Source organism: Gasterosteus aculeatus, chromosome 15 (genome assembly GCF_964276395.1).
Source record: "Gasterosteus aculeatus chromosome 15, fGasAcu3.hap1.1, whole genome shotgun sequence".
In the NCBI taxonomy this organism is placed as follows: Eukaryota; Metazoa; Chordata; class Actinopteri; order Perciformes; family Gasterosteidae; genus Gasterosteus; species Gasterosteus aculeatus.
Window position 1 is genome coordinate 11,039,238 of NC_135703.1, and position 20,685 is coordinate 11,059,922.

Below are 20,685 nucleotides of genomic sequence, written 5' to 3' on the forward strand. Positions count from 1 at the left end.
ACTGTAAGTACCACTGATTCTTATTTTATTACAAATACAGAAAATGTAACTTGAAACTCTGATTAGTATCAGTGTTTGTAGGTTGTTCATTATAATTTCTTTTTGTATCAATCTGACCTCACAAACTGAGAACTTTTCGGACATCTGAAGTGAATCCGTCTTGTGTGTCATTTTATTTTAAAGAGGATGAATAACTATATTTCTGTACATTATACTCTCTTTTTATTAAAACCTTTTTCTCTGACTGTTTTAAAAAAGTCAAGTTTGGTCAAACAAGACTTTTCGTTCTAAAAATATTTAAATATTATTGGAAAATATTAAATGTTTTCATGATTTAAAATGAGGTGTGGATTTCTTTTCACAAAGATATGATTTTATCAGTAAATGCAGCTTTTCTTTGAGTTCACGGTTCATTGATTTACATTTAGTGAAAAGGAAGTGAAAGAGACAGATGACAAAGGTTTTAGTTGTATGTTTTGAAACTGTCAGTTTTAGACAGAGACGCTTTACAATGTAAATCTAAGTAAGAGAAACGTACAGATACACACAGATAAAAAAAAAATAGTACTGGAGAATGAGTCATGTAGGAGCATTTGAAAGTGAATTTGAAGAGGTGGGTTTGGTTTGAATGAGGATATGGTGGGAGCCCGGTGGATTTGGATGGGCAGGGCGTTCCAGAGGGGAGGTGCAGCAGCACAGAAGGCCCTGTCGCCCCAGGTCCGGTGCTTGGTCCGGCGGGGGGAGTGAGCAGTCGAGCTGCAGAGTTCCGGACATATTGGAGTTTGTTGAGGATTTTGTTGGGAGAGTCGTAGAAGATGCCGTTGCAGTAGTCAAGTCTGGAGGTTATGAGGGCATGGATGAGAATTTGGGTGGTGGCAGAGGAGAGGGAGGGTTTGAGCTGTGCAATGTTCCTGAGGTGGAAGAAGGCAGTCTTGGTGGTTGGCAAGAAAGGGTGGGGTCTAGGATGGTACCGAGGTTGCAGAGCAGGCTGGACGGTGGGACGATGGACCCATCAATGTTGAGAGAGAAGGTCGATAATGAGTATTTCAGATTTATTGCAGTTGAGTTTGAGAAACTTCTGTTGCATCCATGATTTTACATCAGTATATCAACTCTGGAGAGCTGAGAAACAGATGATATCTGTAGCTATCAAATCTACCAAAAATTTAAATGATTGTCATTGATCATTAATACACTTGAATCATGTGGCCGGTGGTCTGATACAGAGTGATTTAAGACTGCAACTGGAACGTAACCTATTCTGTTTTATTCAATTAAATATAAGAAGTCAACAGGAAGTTATTTTTTGTTTAATTTTAAAATGTATTTTCTATCACCCCCCTCTCTCTCCTCCAGTGGGTGTGGTGCGGCCCACCCTGACCGTCCTCCCCCCCTCCACAGAGGAGCTGCAGCAGGGCGCAGCCACACTGGTGTGTCTGGCCAGCGGCGGCTTCCCCTCAGCCTGGAGTCTGAGCTGGAAGCTGGGGGGCAGCAGCTCCTCCTCAGGGGTGTCACACAGCCAGGAGTTCCTGGGGAGGGACGGCCGCTACAGCTGGAGCAGCACCCTGAGCCTCACTGCAGACCAGTGGAGGAAGGCGGGCTCAGTGAGCTGTGAGGCGGGTCTGGATGGACAGAGCCCTGTCACTCAAACCCTGGACCCTGACCGCTGCTCAGAGTAGAGCTTCAGCAACACGTCCTGTGTGGAAATGATGCAGCTTCTTTGGTGGATTTCATAGCTACAGATCTCCTGTTTCTCAGCTCTCAGAGTCTGTTACTTTCTGATATTCTTCTTTTTGTTCATTACTTTAAAAATTAAACTGAATTAAAGAATGTTTTTCCATCCATCATCATTCGTTGATTCATCAAAAATGTGACGTTTTGATAAAACTATGAATAAAAAAGTGGATTATAGTTATTCAGTGTCTGTGTATCCATTTTAACACATTTTGATACATTCAAAGGAATAAAATATATATTTTATTTCTGTTTGGAATGTTTCATAAGCAATTGAGAAGATTTTTTTTATATATACATTAGAAGTTATGGTCCAACAAGAAACTACCCTCCCCTAATAATTCATAGAGAGACTGACTGAACTGCCAAGAATAAACATTTAATTTAAGTTCATATATAAGATTGTCTGTGAGTGTGCTTCTGTTTTATTCATATTCATTGTGGTTCTGCTTGATGACTCTCGTGTTGTGTTCACTGGACCATGTTTTCCTCACCACAGTCTCTCCACCAACCCTCTGCACCTGCAGCAGGCCGATTTCACTGCTATCAAAGTGAAGGAGGTTTTTGTACGGCTCTAAATCACTGTGTGAACTCTCCAACTCCATGGTAACCAAGACAGTAGTAATCGCCAACATCTTCAGCCTCCACACCGCTGATGGTTAAAGTGTAGTCAGAACCAGAACGACTGCCACTGAATCGAGGAGGAGTTCCAGAGAAGCGAGTTGATGACTTGTAAATGAGAAGTTTTGGAGCCTGTCCAGGTTTCTGCAGGTACCAACTGAGATCAGCACCGATATCTGAACTCCCCTTGGCGCTGATGGTCACAGTCCCTCTGAGACCGACGGCCTTGGAAGGGTCTGTCTGAGTCAGGAATTGGTTTGCAGAAGTGTCTGAAATAAGAAATGAAATATAAACATTGATAAGAAATGACACATGTCTCACAATAAAGAGCAGCGGTTTAAATTATAATAGTAACAAGACAAAAACATCTGTCAGATAGTTTTCAAAATGTCTCACCGTGGCACAGAACAGCCAACAAGAGGATTATTGACCACATCATCCTGGTGCAGTTTTCAGTGTGCGTTCATGAAAACTGTTACGACTTTCTGTGTCAGGAGAACTTAAAACAGTGAGGAGCAGTGAGGCATTGAAATCATGCAAAATGAGGTTTCAAAGGCAAACACACAGCTGCCCTTGTGAAACTGAAAAGGCCGAGATGAGGCGGAGTGACAGTTCATCCTCGAGTGTGGAGTCAAAACCTCTCTGTGTCGGTTCCCTTGTTTGCTAACGCTCTTTCCATTTTAACTACTTTTAAATTCTTTAACATGTGAAGCCTCCCTTTCCTGGTTATCCAACTGCATGGACACCAAAACAGAAGTAATTTCCAACTTAGTGGCAGTATACATGAATGAACATCTGTAAAGGGGACAAAACCTGAATGTCAGAGACATGAACATCTAAGTTTCACTCTGCATTTGACTGGAGGTGGATTTCAGTGAGTGTTGTACGGTTGTGCTTTGGGTGACTGTGCTGATCTTCAGGTGAGCAGTGGTGCACATCAGAGTCTCCTGCAACAGGGCGAAGCTTCACCAAAGCAACATGTGTGCAGTCTCATCTGAGAGTCTTTTTTGTTTGACTCTGGATCCCCGTGTGCACATCACCACATACTCTATTATAGAGTATCTACTGCACTCTCAGCTTGGACTCCACTGATCAGAGGTTCTGTTTCTGATCCCACTAAAGCAGCAGTTTGGGAGGCTGTTCTGGTTCCTGCAGGTACTGAGATCATCATCAACTCTCCTTCACCAGCAGACTTTGATACAGGAGAGTTACAGATCCTACAAGAGAATAACAATGTGCACTCTGTAATATATTAGACCTTTGCTGTACACCACCCTCTTTGGTCAAAACGGGAGACGGAAAATAAATATGAATTGTTCATATTGCAGATGGATAATAAGATTATCAACCTGTGACCAACAAAACAAAAGCCTATTCTCCTTTTTCAGGAATAGTTTCCTCAGACTTTTCGTAGTGTCTCATCATTGTTGTTAAGTTTCTCTTTGTAGTCGATCCTTTTTTCTGCATCGGTCTCCCGATTTACAAATGTGTGGTGGTTGTTTGTCGCTTGTTCTCAGTTTGTTCTTAATGTATTTTATTGTCATTGTAGCCGTCTGACTTTCTGCCCGCTGGGATCCCTAAAAGGCCCATTCAATGATCCAGACACAAGCCTTAAGTGCTCCTTTAATAATAATTTACATACTGTGTGGATGATATTCAAAGCCAGAAGTTGTTGGTTTCATGATTTACAACAACACAATCCTTTAGAACTCAACCACTTACACAAACATGTAACTGGAAGATGTTTTCCAGCCTGTTGAAAGTATCAACCAGTCTGTTTGTGTGTTTGCGCCCAACCTGTTGAGCACCATACGAGTGGGTTTTACATCCAACATCTGTTTAAGTTCAAAGGCTTTTAATCAAATTTTCTAAAACAGTAAAAAGAGGTAAAAAACCCGTCTCATGTAGTACTCAAAGCAGGTCAAACACAACCTCCAAACACTGCTGGACTCGATTGTCTCAGGCTCATCTACACATTTTGGGGTTTTGAGTCCATCATTAAACAACTCAGGGAACTCAGGATGAATTGGTACAGAAATTTGTGTACACAAAGAACATGTCTTGTGTTTAAAGCCAGTTTAAAGCCTTACATTCCCACAGCAGTTGACACGTTAACTGAAGGATTAAAAAAAACTTCTTCCTCTCTAATCGCTCATTCTCTGACTTGTACGTGGATTCATCACCTGGTGTGTGATCTAAACTGTGAGAATGAGACTTTCAATGCATCTTACATCTGATCTACACTGCCATCTTGTGAATTAAAGTAAAATTACTACAACCTGAGAGTCAAAGTGGCCTATTAACTTGATCAAATACACACAATACTGTTTTGTTTTGTTTTTCTCGTTTTTTTTTACTAAAATGTGTTGTGCATATTTGATGCAAATATTTTCAACTTACTTTAGTATTTTATACGGGAAATCTAAGTGTGAAGTAATGAGCTCATAAATGTGTGAAAACCACAATGTTTCAAAATAAAATGTAGTAGAGGTGGAATTATTTGAGGGAAGCGGATTAAATGCACTCTATTACTAGCAATGCTTGAGCAATGAGAATGATCGTCCCCATCATCTTTATTCATATCTTTAATTTGATGCTGTCCTCGGGGGATTTAAAACCCAATGAATTGAATAAACTGCTGCATCTTCAGTCTGAACTCCACTGATGCTCAAAGTAATGTCGGAGCCGCTTCCACTGCCACTAAACCGAGCAGCTGTTCCTGAATGTTTGATGCTCACGTGTTTTATAAGGAACTTCGGTTCCTGTCCAGATTTCTGTTGATACCAGAACATACATTGACCGTGGTTACAGTTTCCAACATCTCTGTTGGTCTTGCAGGTGAGAGTGGCTGTAGATCCTGGAGCAGAGCTGAGTCACAGTCACCTGACCGCTGAATCCTGCAGACAAACACAAATCATTACTTAAATACATGAGAGAAAGAGCAGCCCAGCATGTTTGACGTGTTGCTGAGTGAATGAACCTGTAAAGCAGCAGCAGGCAAGCGTCCACATGAGGATGTGATCAGAGTCATGGTGCTTGTGTTTGTGTTGACTGACAGATGTGAGTCCTGCAGCGTTGAAGTCACAGGACTATAAACCTTCTCAGTTCCCTGGAGGATCAGCTGACGATGCAAAGCCTCCTCTCTAAGGAAATGATTTCACTGCTGTCCAAAGAGTGAGGGCAACGTGGGACACCAAGCCAAGGAATACTGCTCGCTTCAACACGATGGTCTTAATAGAATAGAAGAAACAGTTATATCAGAAGATGAAGATTTAAGGACATTTGTGTTCACTTTGGTTGGTATCATGTGTGTGTTTGTCTGCCTTTCGTTTTCTGACAGAGTTAACTGTGAATGAATAGCATATTGAAATTCGGCTCAGCACGAATATCATTATTGATATTATTCATTATTAATTAACTTAACCAATTATCACGTGATATAAAAAAAAAGCTGTGAAAAGCTGACTTTGTTACAAAGAGATCATAATCGTTTCTTTACCAGGTTTGTAAATGAAAAGATAAAATTAATGAATTTGATTTAAATGATTATTTAGGTCTATATCAGCAGAGAAACATTTTATTTTTAAGAAAGCAGACTTTGTTTCAAACAGTATTGAGTTTTTCAGCGGATAGATGCTTGTTGGCGGAGCAGGAGGTTTTTGTACAGCCACTCAATGGGTTTGTGTCACTGTGGCTCACGTTTGGTGGAGGAACAAAACTCTTCATTGATTGTAAGTACCACTGATTCTTATTTTATTACAAATATAGAAAATGTAACTAAACTCTGATCAGTATCAGTATTTATAGATTGTTCATTATAATTTACTTATTTCATCAATCTGAACTTACAAACTGAGAACGATTCAGACATCTAAAGTGAATCAGTCTTGTGTGTCATTTCATTTTAAAGAGGATAAATAACTATATTTCTGTACATTATTTTCTCTTTCTCATAAAACCTTTTTCTCTGACTGTTTTAAAAAAGTTTGATCGAACAAGACTTTTTGTTCTAAAAATATTTAAATATTATTAGAAAATATTAAATGTTTTCATGATTTAAAATGTGAAGTGGATTTTTTGTCCAACAAAGATATGATTTTATCAGTAAATGCAGCTTATCTTTGTGTTCACGGTTCATTGATTTTACGTTTAGTGAAAAGGAAGTGAAAGAGACAGATGACAAAGGTTTTAGTTGTATTTGTGCTTTTAAACCGTCAGTTTTAACGGAAAATCACAATTTATCCACTAGAAAACCTACATGATTGATTGTTATTGAAAATCCTTTTTAGTAACATTTACACTTGAATCATGTGGCCGGTGGTCTGATACAGAGTGATTTAAGACTGCAACTGGAACATAACCTACTCTGTTTTTACTTACTTACTTAACTTAATTAAATATAAGAAATCAACAGGAAGTTATTTTTTGTTTATTTTAAAATGTATTTTCTATCACCCCCCTCTCTCTCCTCCAGTGGGTGTGGTGCGGCCCACCCTGACCGTCCTCCCCCCCTCCACAGAGGAGCTGCAGCAGGGCGCAGCCACACTGGTGTGTCTGGCCAGCGGCGGCTTCCCCTCAGCCTGGAGTCTGAGCTGGAAGCTGGGGGGCAGCAGCTCCTCCTCAGGGGTGTCACACAGCCAGGAGTTCCTGGGGAGGGACGGCCGCTACAGCTGGAGCAGCACCCTGAGCCTCACTGCAGACCAGTGGAGGAAGGCGGGCTCAGTGAGCTGTGAGGCGGGTCTGGATGGACAGAGCCCTGTCACTCAAACCCTGGACCCTGACCGCTGCTCCGAGTAGAGCTTGTGTGGAAATGATGCAGCTTCTTTGGTGGATTTCATAGCTACAGATCTCCTCTGTTTCTCAGCTCTCAGAGTTTGTTACTTTCTGATATTCTTCTTTTTGTTCATTACTTTAAAAATTAAACTGAATTAAAGAATGTTTTTCCATCCATCATCATTCGTTGATTCATCAAAAATGTGACGTTTTGATAAAACTATGAATAAAAAAGTGGATTATAGTTATTCAGTGTCTGTGTATCCATTTTAACACATTTTGATATATTCTAAGGAATAAAATATATATTTTATTTCTGTTTGGAATGTTTCATAAGCAATTGAGAAGATTTTCTTTATATATACATTAGAAGTTATGGTCCAACAAGAAACTAACCTCCCCTAATAATTCATAGAGAGACTGACTGAACTGCCAAAAAAAGACATTTAATTTTAGTTCATATAGTAGAGTGCCTGTGAGTGTGCTTCTGTTTTATTTAGATTCATTGTGGTTCTGCTTGATGACTCTCGTGTTGTGTTCACTGGACAATGATTTCCTCACCACAGTCTCTCCACCAACCCTCTGCACCTGCAGCAGGCCGATTTCACTGCTATCAAAGTGAAGGAGGTTTTTGTACGGCTCTAAATCACTGTGTGAACACCCAATTTCCATGATCACCAAAACAGTAGTAATTGCCAACATCTTCAGCCTCAACACCACTGATGGTTAAAGTGTAGTCAGAACCAGAACGACTGCCACTGAATCGAGGAGGAGTTCCAGAGAAGCGAGTTGATGACTTGTAAATGAGAAGTTTTGGAGCCTGTCCAGGTTTCTGAAGGTACCAACTGAGATCAGCACCGATATCTGAACTCCCCTTGGCGCTGATGGTCACAGTCCCTCTGAGACCGACGGCCTTGGAAGGGTCTGTCTGAGTCAGGAATTGGTTTGCAGAAGTGTCTGAAATAAGAAATGAAATATAAACATTGATAAGAAATGACACATGTCTCACAATAAAGAGCAGCGGTAAATTATAATAGTAACAAGACAAAAACATCTGTCAGATAGTTTTCAAAATGTCTCACCGTGGCACAGAACAGCCAACAAGAGGATTATTGACCACATCATCCTGGTGCAGTTTTCAGTGTGCGTTCATGAAAACTGTTGCGACTTTCTGTGTCAGGAGAACTTAAAACAGTGAGGAGCAGTGAGGCATTGAAATCATGCAAAATGAGGTTTCAAAGGCAAACACACAGCTGCCCTTGTGAAACTGAAAAGGCCGAGATGAGGCGGAGTGACAGTTCATCCTCGAGTGTGGAGTCAAAACCTCTGTGTCGGTTCCCTTGTTTGCTAACGCTCTTTCCATTTTAACTACTTTTAAATTCTTTAACATGTGAAGCCTCCCTTTCCTGGTTCTCCAACTGCATGGACACCAAAAGAGAAGTAATTTCCAACTTAGTGGCAGTATACATGATTGAACATCTGTAAAGGGAAGAAAACCTGAATGTCAGAGACATGAACATCTAAGTTTCGCTCTGCATTTGACTGGAGGTGGATTTCAGTGAGTGTTGTACGGTTGTGCTTTGGGTGACTGTGCTGATCTTCAGGTGAGCAGTGGTGCACATCAGAGTCTCCTGCAACAGGGCGAAGCTTCACCAAAGCAACATGTGTGCAGTCTCATCTGAGAGTCTTTTTTGTTTGACTCTGGATCCCCGTGTGCACATCACCACATACTCTATTATAGAGTATCTACTGCACTCTCAGCTTGGACTCCACTGATCAGAGGTTCTGTTTCTGATCCGACTAAAGCAGCAGTTTGGGAGGCTGTTCTGGTTCCTGCAGGTACTGAGATCATCATCAACTCTCCTTCACCAGCAGACTTTGATACAGGAGAACAGTTGAATATTAAAGCCATTTGAATGTTTGTAAAACATTCAAATTATTGTGTCTACTAGAAGACACATACATTAAGACACACTCAAACTAGTGTGTCTTAATGTATCCTGCCAGCATCAGCAGGGAAACCAATCACATCTTCATCATTGATATGTCTATGTGTGTGTACGTGTGTGTGTGTGTGTGTGTGTGTTGCGGTGGGCAGGGAAGCTTAACAGATACTCAAATTATAACATCTGTGGGTGAACACACTCGTCTCTGCTGGATTCCGCCCTGTTTGGTCAGAATGGAGGAAGGAAAATGAATATGAATCATTTATATTGCAGATGGATTATAAGATTATCAATTTATGACCAACAAAACAAAACTCTATTCTTCTTTAGGAATAATTTCATCAGACTCTTCGTAGTCTTTTTGTACGACTTTTTGGCTTTTTTTGTTTGTGTTTCGTCTTGGTTGTTTCTTATTGTAGTCGTTTCTTTTTTGTGCATCGATGTGTCATTTTACAAATGTGTGGTGGTGGTTTGTCGCTTGTTCTCAGTTTGTTCTTAATGGATTTTACTTCTCATTGTAGCCGTCTGACTTTATGCCCGCTGGGATCCCTAAACCTGTTAGGCCCATTCAATGATCCAGACACAAGCCTTAAGTCCACCTTTAATAATAATTTACATACTGTGTGGATGATATTCAAAGCCAGAAGTTGTTGGTTTCATGATTTACAACAACACAATCCTTTGGAAATCAACCACTCACACAAACGTGTAACTGGAAGATGTTTTCCAGCCTGTTGAAAGTATCAACAGGTCCGTTTGTGTGTTTGTGTCCAACCTGTTGAGCACCATACGAGTGGGTTTTACATCCAACATCTGTTTGAGTTCAAAGGCTTTTAATCAAATTTTCTAAAACTGGAATTAGAGGTAAAAAACCCGTCTCATGTAGTACTCAAAGCAGGTCAAAACACAACCTCCAAACACTGCTGGACTCGATTGTCTCAGGCTCATCAACACATTTTGTGGTTTTGAGTCCATCATTAAACAACTCAGGGAACTCAGGATGAATTGGTACAGAAATTTGTGTACACAAAGAAAATGTCTTTTGTTGTGTTAATTACAAAACATCCAACAATGAAAAACATACTTTTTAAAAGCTGTTAAAAAAAAAAAAAAAAAAAAAGAACAAAACACAATATAAAAAAATGTCAAAGTCTCCAGTTCAACGCATTCACACACAATTTCACACCGTTTTTGCGTGAAACTCGCTCCAACGGTAAGGCTCTATAAGGATCTATTGTAAAAGGTAAAGCTAATGACAAACAAAACATCTAGAAGAAAGGTGAGTGTTCAGATGGGTTTGCATAGTGTGCAGAGGACCGTGCACGGACAGTTTGACAGCAGAGGTGTGAGGACCGAGTCAAGTTTATCTATGATAGTGTATTTGGGTGCCTGGCAACGGCTGCCTCGTTCTCTACTGTTATAGAAAGAGTTGAATGTTTCACGTACAACAGCTTGAATCCCATTCCTTTCACTGGAATGGTTTCATTTCCAGTGACGTTCAGGGCAAATAAGGACATACTGATTGACCTTTTCCCCGCCGCACAAAGGCTGCATTGTCCGATGGTGTGGGCTGCAGTACATCAAAGTATTGGGACACTTTCCACGCTACTTTTAAAGCTATTTTTACCCGGCAAGGATGCAGCAGGAACCAGTTGCAAAGGTTCCAGTCTCCCCACACTCCAAAGTTCTTGTGATATTGGGAAATATCTTAAGTGGTGTTTTCAGAAAATTACACCAGATAGAAATAAAAATGTAATAAACATCTAATGGCTAAAATAAGCTGCTGATAATAAAGCCAATAAAAAGGCTCAAAATAAAAGCAACCTCATCAAAGACTAATTGCCAAATCCAATGAGCATTGACTTATTTACCTGCTACAGGTAATGCATATAAATATTATGATAATTAACTCCGAGATGATGGTTTGCACAATTTGCAACTAATTAGACGAATGCAGTTTGCAGCCCTGAAGGGCTTTGTTGGCATCTCTTGCTCATAGTGAAACGCCTCCTGCGACTGATAAAATCCTTTGTGGATACGGCCCTCCATGTGTAAACAATCTCGAACCTTTGCAACAGTGAAGCCTCATTCCTTATTTGCATACCGTAGTAAGTAACCAGCCAGTGTCAACATCAACAACACACACCCGTGCTCTGGCTGCAGCAAATACAATACACATTATGGCGGTATGCGGCTTTAGAACAAGGCACAAATAGGAATGATAAATCTGGCATCGGCACAGAAACATGGCAGAGGGGTTATGTGGCATCGGGTCTCGTGGTTCGGAGTGACTGGGATTTAACGGTTGCTCCTCATGGCCTCCTTGGCTGCCAGGATGAGCGGGGTGAGGCTGGACAGAGGCTTGGCCAGCTTCAGGAACGGGTGCTGCAGACAGACGGACGAAACAGGTCACACACACACACACACACACACACACACACACACACACACACATGGAATAATGTGTTGAAAAATCAAGTTCATATCAGTTACCTACAAACAGCACAAGGGAAACAACCGTAGAGCTCTAAACACAAGTGTTTTTCACAAGAACAAAAGGCTAAACATGCTCTGGCTCCAGCGTCATTAATCTGGAGACTTGCGGCGACTCTTATCTTATGAGTGCAAAGTTAATTAATGCTTTGGACTTTTTGAAGGTTATCTTGGATTTAAGGAAATTACAATGGACATTTTCCAGTATTTTGTAGACCAGGATGTGTCGCTTTTCTTTGCGTTATAAATACTTTAATGCTTTTGTTTGTTTTGGGTATGTTGGTCCGACAAAACACAATTATTGAGAGCACATTTGTTTCTGACCATCTTAATGGGCATTTCTCACATTTTCCATAACGTTTCTTAGACAATAATAAAACAATTTAACGACAAAACAATCTGCAGATTAATTGATAATGAAAATAATCTTCAGCAGCAGCCCTAACGTGTGTTACTCTTTTAAGAAGAATGCATAGCGTGTGTGTATTCTCCTCTTTTACCTGCAGCAGTTCTCTCCCTGATCCTCGTTTCTCCACATCCATCTCCAGACAGCGGGACAGGAAGGATCTGAAGACAGGAGACAGCTTCTCTGGACTCTGCAGCTCAGGAGTCCCATTGGTGGCGATTAAATATAAGGCCTAAGACGAGCATAATATCATGGTGAGAAAAGCAATCTTTACGTAATCATGTTAGAGGAAACACTGTGGTGTCTTTCTTGACTTGAATGAGGAGATTTCACAGATAAATGACTGGAAACAGGAAACGCCTGGTTCTGTCACACCAACAAAATCAAACCCCCCCAAAGACAACGATAAAGCTCAATAATAAGTATGGTTTTCCATTATAAAGCTAAAGTGCAAAGTATTTCCTAGTTCCTCTCCGATTTGAGGAGGTGCTGCTTTTTTTTCTGTGTTTAACAAAATTTTAAATTAAATATATTTATGGTTTTGCCGTTTAAGCAGACAAAAAAAGCTATTTGAAAGCCAGGAAGTTAAGAGAATACTGAAGGGCATTTTTCATATATTTTATAAACTAAAATATTTTATAAACTAAAAAAGTTAAAAAAAAAACAATGGTATTGAAAAAACAAAAAAACAAAACTGCCTGCCGTCCATTGTTTCTCCCAACACACACTCACCCTGAGAGGGTTCTCGTTGAGATATGGAGGCTCTCCCTCCACCATCTCTATGGCCATGATCCCCAGAGACCAAATGTCCACTTTTGGCCCGTAGGCTTTCCTGGTCACCACCTCTGGAGCCATCCAGTACGGGGTTCCCACCATGGTGCTGCGTTTGCTCTGCTCCGGAGTGATCTGGGCGCAGAAGCCGAAGTCGGCTGTGAAGAGAGAAAGAAAATGCGGTTGTAGATCAGATAAGTGCAACACGCGTCTGTAGATCTGTGCACGTAGTCTCTCCCTCACTGAGTTTGACTGATCCGTCCATCCCCAGCAATACGTTGTCACTCTTGATGTCTCGGTGGATGACCTGGTTGGCGTGAAGAAACTCCAGAGCCTGAAGGACCTGGACGCAGAGAGGAAGTCGGGTTAGGACTCCCAAACGCAAGTGGGAGGCGAGACCTCTTCAATCCTTTTCTTATACACAATATTCCACTGACCTACAGGTGGCACCAATGCACAAAAAGAAAACAGCAATTTCACAACAAAAAGTGGGGAAGAAAAAGGATTTTATGATAGTAAACAAGTAAACAGAGAATCCTACTTCTCTGCAGACTGCAGCGATCTGAGCCTCGTCCATACACGTCTCCGTCACGACATCGGTTAGCGAGCCACCAGCCAGATACTCCATCACCACAAACAGCTCGTCTCCTACGAGGAAACTAAACGACATACACACAGGGTCATGTCCACAAAGCAGTCAACGGAGAGCTGTGGAAGTGTGCCGCAGGCCTGTGTGTGTTACCTATCTACGAAGTTGACAATGTTGGGATTCTTCATCTCCTTCATGACCAGGATCTCATTGATTATCAGCTCCTTCTTCGGCTGCTTCTGCAAGTTGATCTGTTTGATGGCCACCTGCAAAACACAACGTCCTGTCAAAGTGGTACCACCTATTACAGGCCCAAGCTATGTGCGTAATGCCGAGGTACACTTTTAACTTATGCAAATCTGGACAGTCAAATTTGGAAGGTGTCCAGTTGCCAAGTGAAAACAGAGAGCCAAATGCATTTTTGTATGTAATTTGAATGGAAATATTCTTGAAAGATAACTTTCTTTCCAAGAAAGGAAATCCTATATTGAATAAGCTAACATTAAATTGCTGTGATTACAATAATATCATAAAATCAGCACTATATCTACAGTGATTTCAGCCAGTTAGATTCAGTTATTGTTAAAGAATACCTTCAGTTCCTCTCAACTTTATCTTTTTTCAATACAGCTGTAACATTAAAAAGGAGACATATTGTGCTCATTTCCAAGTTCATATACATTTTTTTTACTAGAGCGTGTCTATAGCTCAAAGAAAATGTTCAAAGACCTTTTCATACTTCTCATATGTCCGCACACGCCTGTATTTACCCTGAGTATTTACTCAATTTGTTCACAGAACTGTGTTGCTAGGGAACAACTGGCAGATACAAAAGGGGAAGTAACCTTACCTCTTGTCCTGTGGCGACATCTATGGCTGTATAAACTGTGCCAGAGGCCCTGAGACAGTAAGAGGTGGAATAACCTTTAACAATCTCCCCAACAAGCAGCAAAAGCTTCCATCAAATCCCTGCTGATTGTCAATATTCACATTGTGCTGAACTGGGACTCACCCCTGGCCGATCTTCTCATAGCGAGTGTATTTCTTCTTAGGATCTCCAATGCTGACAATAGTTCCTAGGAATCGTTAAAAAGAAATAGGTCAGCTCTACCGCAGACAAAAATAGTATGTGGCTCCGCCTTTAATGCGCCATCTCCGGCGTGAATCCTTGTGTGTGTGTGTTTTACATACGAAGCTTCTCCATGATCTCCTCGTCGGTCATCTTGCCTCCCTTTTTCTTCTGTCTGTCGGCCGCCTTTGAGGCGCCGTCTACCTCTGACGCCGGGAGCGGGTCTATCACCGACCTGGTGTATACCTGACACAACATGAGGGGGGGGAAACATTTCAGGAACACTGACCTTTGGCGAAACTGGCATTCTTGTATTTATCTGCTTGCAAATGGTTTTAATTTGGAATTCAGCTCACTAAATAATTAAGTATTTATTTAGCATTTAGCACAGTGAAGGTTTCTTCTAGAAACAATGACATCATCATCTTTCTACTCACTGATTTTGTGTGTTCTGGCCGCGGCGCCACCACTGGAGGTGGTGTGTCGTCATCATCGTCATCGTCTCCGTCTTTGCCACCCGATTGTGAGGCCGCTGTGCCCTGCTTGCCTGGCTGCAAAACCAAACATAAGGCGATCGAATGGAGTGACATTCAGACTATACGTAGAAATATATTCCATGTGATGTTATGAATGGAAGCCGGGGTTAGAAACCGATCTCCTCACCGACTGAGAGTCTTTATCTGAAAGAGATAAAGCGTAAGGACAGATTAGTCCGCGGCGTTACAACATTGGACTTTTATTTTATATGTTGCGCAAAAGAAAAAACTAACCGGAGGCGGAAAAACTGAGGTATTTCTGTTTTCCACTGGTGGAGTCGTAAAACTTGAGGATGTCGAGAACGGCCTGAGGATTCTGTTTCTGCTCCGATTTACTGATGTTGGAGGTTTGAAGGAGACGGGCCCACTGCTCCGGCATGCCCTGGACACACACACACACACACACACACACAGTCAAACACATACAGAGATCTACCCACAAAGAGACCAAAAGTATTAAGGTTGCAGGCGGGGGAGCTCCTGTAGTCAGTTATCTCACAGCCTGTGAAAGATAACTGCAAACATGACTTTTGGTTTGAATATTTGATTTTTTCCCAATATGACAGATTTCTAGATGTTAACAAGCAGCAACTTACACATTACCAGGCTATTTGTCGAACTGTTAGATGTTCGAAATGGTAAACGTTGTTTTAAATGGTACAATCCAATAGAATAAATCAGTTATTTCTGCTCTTTAAAATATTAATACTTACAGTGAACTCGCCAGTGACTGAATCAAAGCCCACATGGATGGTGTGTTCAAAGTCTGAAGGGGAGGAGATCTCGGGTCGGTCCTTGTCCCGGTCCTTCTTCCTGCCTCCTGCAGGTAAAAGGTCAAGGGTCAATGTCGTGGCCATCCATGGCAGTGTGTGATTTTATATGCGTCTACGTCTCGTACCTTTCTCAGAGGCAAACATGGAGATGATCTTATTTCTGGACTTTCTCTCCTCGGGCACAGACGGCAGGGGCCGAGAGCTGTGATTGGCTGACTGGGGGTCCTTGGCTCCTCCTCCTTGGCTGCTCATCCTGACAGGGGGGGCGGGGGGCTTGTCCTCACACACTCCGCTGTCACACATCTACACACAGGTACACCTGCACAGGCGGGATGAGACGCACAAATTACCGCGCGTAAAGAACCGAACAGAAAAGCTACACGCGACAGCCCAAAACGCTTCTCACAAACAGCTGTAAATCACGCACAGCCGAGACTCCGTCGCAGAGAAGTCACTAACTAAACACATACCGGTAGGAAACAGTCACACAGAGCCAGCTAACCCATCCGTGCAGCGATGTGCGGGTCGGTGCCGAGTGTCGGAGCGAAGGAACAGAGTGTGAAGAGGAAGCGAGACTGAATGAGCAAAGTGACGTGTTGAGTCTCGTTCATGGTAACGTGAATGAGGAAGGAAAAGAGACAGAAGGAGCGAGAGACAGACAGACAGACAGAGAGAGAGAGAGAGACACAAACAGAGGCAGAGACACTAACAATGTAATGGCAACTGGGGCTGAAGGAAGCGAGTGAGGAACTGCCTAAAGATGAAGCGGCTGGTGTGAAACGATGATGTAGACAACAATCTCTGCTCATGTGCAGCAGTGAAGTACTTGTATTTAACTCGGGTATTTCCATCTCTTAATACCACTCTGCTACATGTGAAACACGAGATGCACTGTTGCGTCTCAAACCAGTGGTTTGGTCCTTTTGCCTTGTTTTTTTCGTAACAATGGAGTATTTTAACGCGGTTGTGATGGTTCCTGATACGAGTGTTTCTCCCCACACGGACATGCTCGGTGTGATCCATTACCCTAATATGGTGACACACACACACACAAGCGCACACAGCAACCAAAGAAACTGCTCCAAGCGTTGCAGAGCAAGCAGTTTAGTCGGGTGTGCTGCAGTCTGCATTCTTGTGGACGTCACAGACAGGAAAAAGGAAGCAAACACAGGTTTCCTCACTTCCTCCTCCTCACTGACACGCAACATAACATGAAACCCGGCGAGCAGACGCGGCTCAGGGGCAGCGGGACGCCCACGACCCCTTTCGACACACATAGAGCCTCCTCCCGCTCTGCTAACCTTGGACACACAACAAACAGAGTCAGGGAAAAAAAAAAAAAAAAAAAAGAAGAATGTTTTGTCCACATCTTAAAAGAGACCCGGCTCCGCCTTCGATCGGCGTGTTGCACCCGGACAATTAAATAAAACCTAAACGCACTACGAGCACGCAGGAGGTTTCCATGCAGCATTAAGGGAGCGAAGCTTCCCTTCGTTGTGCAACCCTGTGTTGTACAATGCGGGTTAATGAACCTTGAATCCGTGGCGATATCCTGACAGAGATACCTGTCCTTAACACATGAACTGTTCAACACGCACACACACACGAGGCCGTTAAGGTCATTTTAAAAGGCCATTTCCCACAAGCTGAGCGTCTTCAGGACGGAGGCCCTAACTTGTCTCAAGGTTAAATCATCACCCTCCCCGTTTTCCCACACAGTAGATCACGTCATCTGATCAGAAACTTCACGTCCAGGTAAAAACACGACCTCATCCGCTGCTCCGGACACAGAACGACACGTTGCTCCCGCGGCCTTTCGCGCTCAAAGCGTCTTTTCGATGCCGCTCGCCGCTTTCATTTCGAGCCGTTCATAAGAACTCACCTGTTTGTTGCCTCTCCTGCGTCTTACAGAAGACCACGTAGCCAATGCAAACCGTTGTTTTCAGCCGGCGAGTGTTCTGCTCCGCTTACTCGAGTGCTCATTTATCTACTCTACTTTATCTACTAAGCTCCACCGCTTCCTCACCTCTCTGCCGCTCATCTGAGGGCAAGTCTTAGCAGGCCGCTTCATTCCGCTGCCATCGCAGATGGGACAAGTGTATTCCTGTTCCGACGGGGTAAAATTAGACCCAGTCCAGGCTCGATGTGCACTTTCAAAGTCAGTATCAGAGTGTGTGTGTGTGTGTGTGTGTGTGTGTGTGTGTGTGTGTTGGACTGAATATTGGATGGGGGCCAGGCTGAGGCACGTTGTCTCTCAGTAGGAATTCCACAGCTGCAGGGGTTGGGCCAGATCTACTGTTTATCTCTCTCCCACTCACGCCAACAGGGCTCCTCCTCGTTCCCTGCCCTAAACGCGCACACACTCCCCTGGCCAACAGGGACTCCATTGTCAGCACTCGAACATCTTTTATGAAGCCGCGAGCGCAGCAGAAAACCTTTAACGACTCCGAAGTGAAGACAAAAAAGGGGCCAACCAACGGCCCCGCGGGCTACATACTTGTGTGTTTGTATTGGTGCACACGCCCTAGCGGCACTTTTATGATGAAAGGATTAATCAGCCAGTTTGTTCACATTTCGATCATCTTAAAGTTTGCCATTCGGGGGAAGTAGGCCGACACTTTCACAGAGTTATGCGCGGCGACTGATTCTGCTCTCATGTCTCGGGGGCAAATATGCCGCTGGGGGTAGAAGCAGGAGATCAACCCAGACATTTAGCTGAAAGAGGAACTAAAAAGAGCAATTCTGCATTCTTACGAAAGGTGAGGCACCAAACCATTTGTCCCAGTTATGGTCCTGGCATTTAAAAAGATTAAACAAGTCGTTGAATTAATTGGAGGCAAATCAACCGTGAACTTCTCACAGCTCAGAGCTTCTTAACATCTGACATGCACGTAAGTTAAAAGGGAACACAAGCAAATAAAGCGTTTTTTGTCCAACAAACACAAAGACGTTGCATTTGTAATACAGAGAAAATCAGCCAGTTCTGGCCTGTTTGGCCATTTATTTTACTCAAAACGATTAACAGATTCTAAAATGTGTTGTTCCAACTTCCTCTCAACTGAACAGTCGATTAACACACTCATCGTTTGAGCTCTTTCGTTGTGGCTGTGTTGTATTTTCACTTTCCTTCGCATTCCCGTCTCTGTGCTCTTAATTTCTTTTCCCCGATTCATTCCCTCGGCCCTTGGGCGCTTGCTTTGCACGCAGACTATTTCAGTCCCCAGACGGCGTCTTGTGGCATTTCTCATCCGCTCTCTATTCACAGAAGCGGCCTTTTCATCATCATCATCATCATCATCTCTGCTCCTCGGAGCCAGTCACGCCTCTCTGCTCTTCATCATTTCTATTCCGCATTCTGTGCTCCCTCGCTACATCGGAGCACTTTCTATTCCCCGTGGCGGGCGGCCATCAAGGGAAGCCCACTTCCTCATCCTGGAACTCCCCGAGCGCTACAGGGTCACGGGAATCGGGCCGCCCAACCAGAACGCGGCAGACTCGGCCCACCGAGCTGTTTACAGGAAGTGGACAGCGGGCCTTTTGTGTTCGGCTTCTATAAAAGGAAATTGTGCGGAGGACTTCCTGGAAGGAGTGATGAAGCCGACACACACACACACACACACACACACACACACAAACAAACTCTAACCCCTTTCATTCACTCACACAGAAGTGTGGTGGCAGACAGGCCGGCTGGAAAAAAAAAAAAAGAAAAGAAAAGAACGCACACATGTGCGTGTATACGTGCACACGGACTCCCTCTACAGTCAGCTCACTGATTATGGGTCTGGCAGCGAATAAACACACAGGCCAGCTGCACACCCACTCTCTAACACCTTATCCTGTTATTCAAACAGCTGCCTCGGCCCTGGGTCAACAATCCCCATGACACAAATCACCCAACCTGGCAACCCGAGGTCCCAGGACGCTGTCGGAGACATTCTGGACCAGGGCTCACAGTGAAAAGTCTGTTGGTTGCGTGAATGGCTGGTTTCAGTACCCGTCTTGACTGAGGAATCACAGTCACTGGTTTACACGCTGATGGGTTAGCAATTTTCATATTTAAAGCCTGGGCAGAAGGAAGCATTTAGCTGGTGTTCTTTTGTGGCTTTACACACATTCAACCGTATGTTTGTTCCACCTATTGCCTAATTATAGGTCTGTGCGAGACAACTTGAAGTGACAGAGACTTCTGCTTTATTCAACAACCGGTCATCAAACCCACTTTCGAGCAGCTCAGAGGCCCACGCCAGGGAACTAGTCTGTGACACACGCGTTGTGTTAACCACACGTTTTATTACTTCACTACAGCGGCACTTTGGTTTAACTTGCGTGCCATAAACTCCACCGCTGTGAGGTTATTGATCGCGCGTCTCCTTTCACGTTAGTTCGTTTTGCTTTACGGCTCTTAGAAGAGGGGGGGGGGGGGGGGGGGTCTCTCCATAGCAATTGTGGAAGAAGCAGCCATTCGGTCTGATCGCTCTCTGTGTGCATAGATAAAGTTAACAGTATCCAAACTGTTACCGAATAGGCGACTCGCATGTGTGAACCGACTCGTCGGGCTGTGATAGAGGACCAAATGTAACACTCACCGGTTGCTGTCAACCGCAAGAAAGAAATCAACCGGCCAAAAGCACACAAAAGTCCGCCCCGTCGCCGAAGATTTTCACTCCGTTAAGGCCCCGGTTCCCGCTGAGATTAAAACTAAATTCCCAGAAGTTGTGAAAAAAAGCTATATCGACTTTAATCTCACTCACTTGGTTCCCGTGTATCTCCCCAAGTACCCTCGGAGTGGCTCCTTGTTTGGCCCGGGAGGAACTTGGAAAGGAAGCGGAACGTCGTAGAAAACGAACCGGGGAATCTGAACCTCGCGGCTGCCGTAGTGCTCATTGGGCTAAACGCAAAGGGCGCGTAAAGTGCAGTTGGTAAGAAGTGATAGTCGGACTGCAAAAGCAGATGGACACAACACCGGAAACA

General features: G+C 43.3%; 1 protein-coding gene, 1 long non-coding RNA gene and 1 gene segment (V, D, J or C); 2 read left to right on the forward strand and 1 right to left on the reverse strand.

Annotated features, from left to right (window-relative positions):
* Positions 1–964: 964 nt before the first annotated feature.
* On the forward strand, positions 965–1,679 carry LOC120813959 (immunoglobulin lambda constant 1-like). The segment is given in 2 exon segments: positions 965–995; positions 1,357–1,679. Coding segments are annotated over 2 exon segments (354 nt in total).
* A 3,831-nt stretch (positions 1,680–5,510) lies between these two features.
* LOC120833200 (uncharacterized) lies at positions 5,511–6,865 on the forward strand. The gene is made up of 3 exons (XR_013452785.1): positions 5,511–5,651; positions 5,982–6,086; positions 6,830–6,865. It is a non-coding gene; the product is annotated as an uncharacterized LOC120833200 (long non-coding RNA).
* Positions 6,866–9,662: 2,797 nt separating this feature from the next.
* Positions 9,663–20,627, reverse strand: LOC120832922 (serine/threonine-protein kinase PAK 2). Of its 5 annotated transcripts, none has more exons than XM_078089625.1 (15): positions 20,466–20,627; positions 15,837–16,030; positions 15,652–15,758; positions 15,173–15,320; positions 15,066–15,082; positions 14,840–14,953; positions 14,525–14,648; positions 14,346–14,409; positions 14,184–14,232; positions 13,487–13,599; positions 13,286–13,403; positions 12,988–13,087; positions 12,706–12,902; positions 12,068–12,205; positions 9,663–11,459 (listed from the first exon to the last, which is right to left on the reverse strand). In XM_078089625.1, exons 2-15 carry the CDS (start codon positions 16,012–16,014, stop codon positions 11,373–11,375), a joined length of 1,554 nt encoding a protein of 517 aa, XP_077945751.1. In that variant the 5' UTR covers positions 16,015–16,030; positions 20,466–20,627; the 3' UTR covers positions 9,663–11,372. The 5 variants fall into 5 exon arrangements, with proteins under 5 accessions (XP_077945751.1, XP_077945752.1, XP_077945756.1 ...); XM_078089626.1 differs by having other exon boundaries at positions 20,301–20,627; XM_078089630.1 differs by lacking the exon at positions 20,466–20,627 and adding an exon at positions 17,738–18,015.
* Positions 20,628–20,685: the final 58 nt, after the last annotated feature.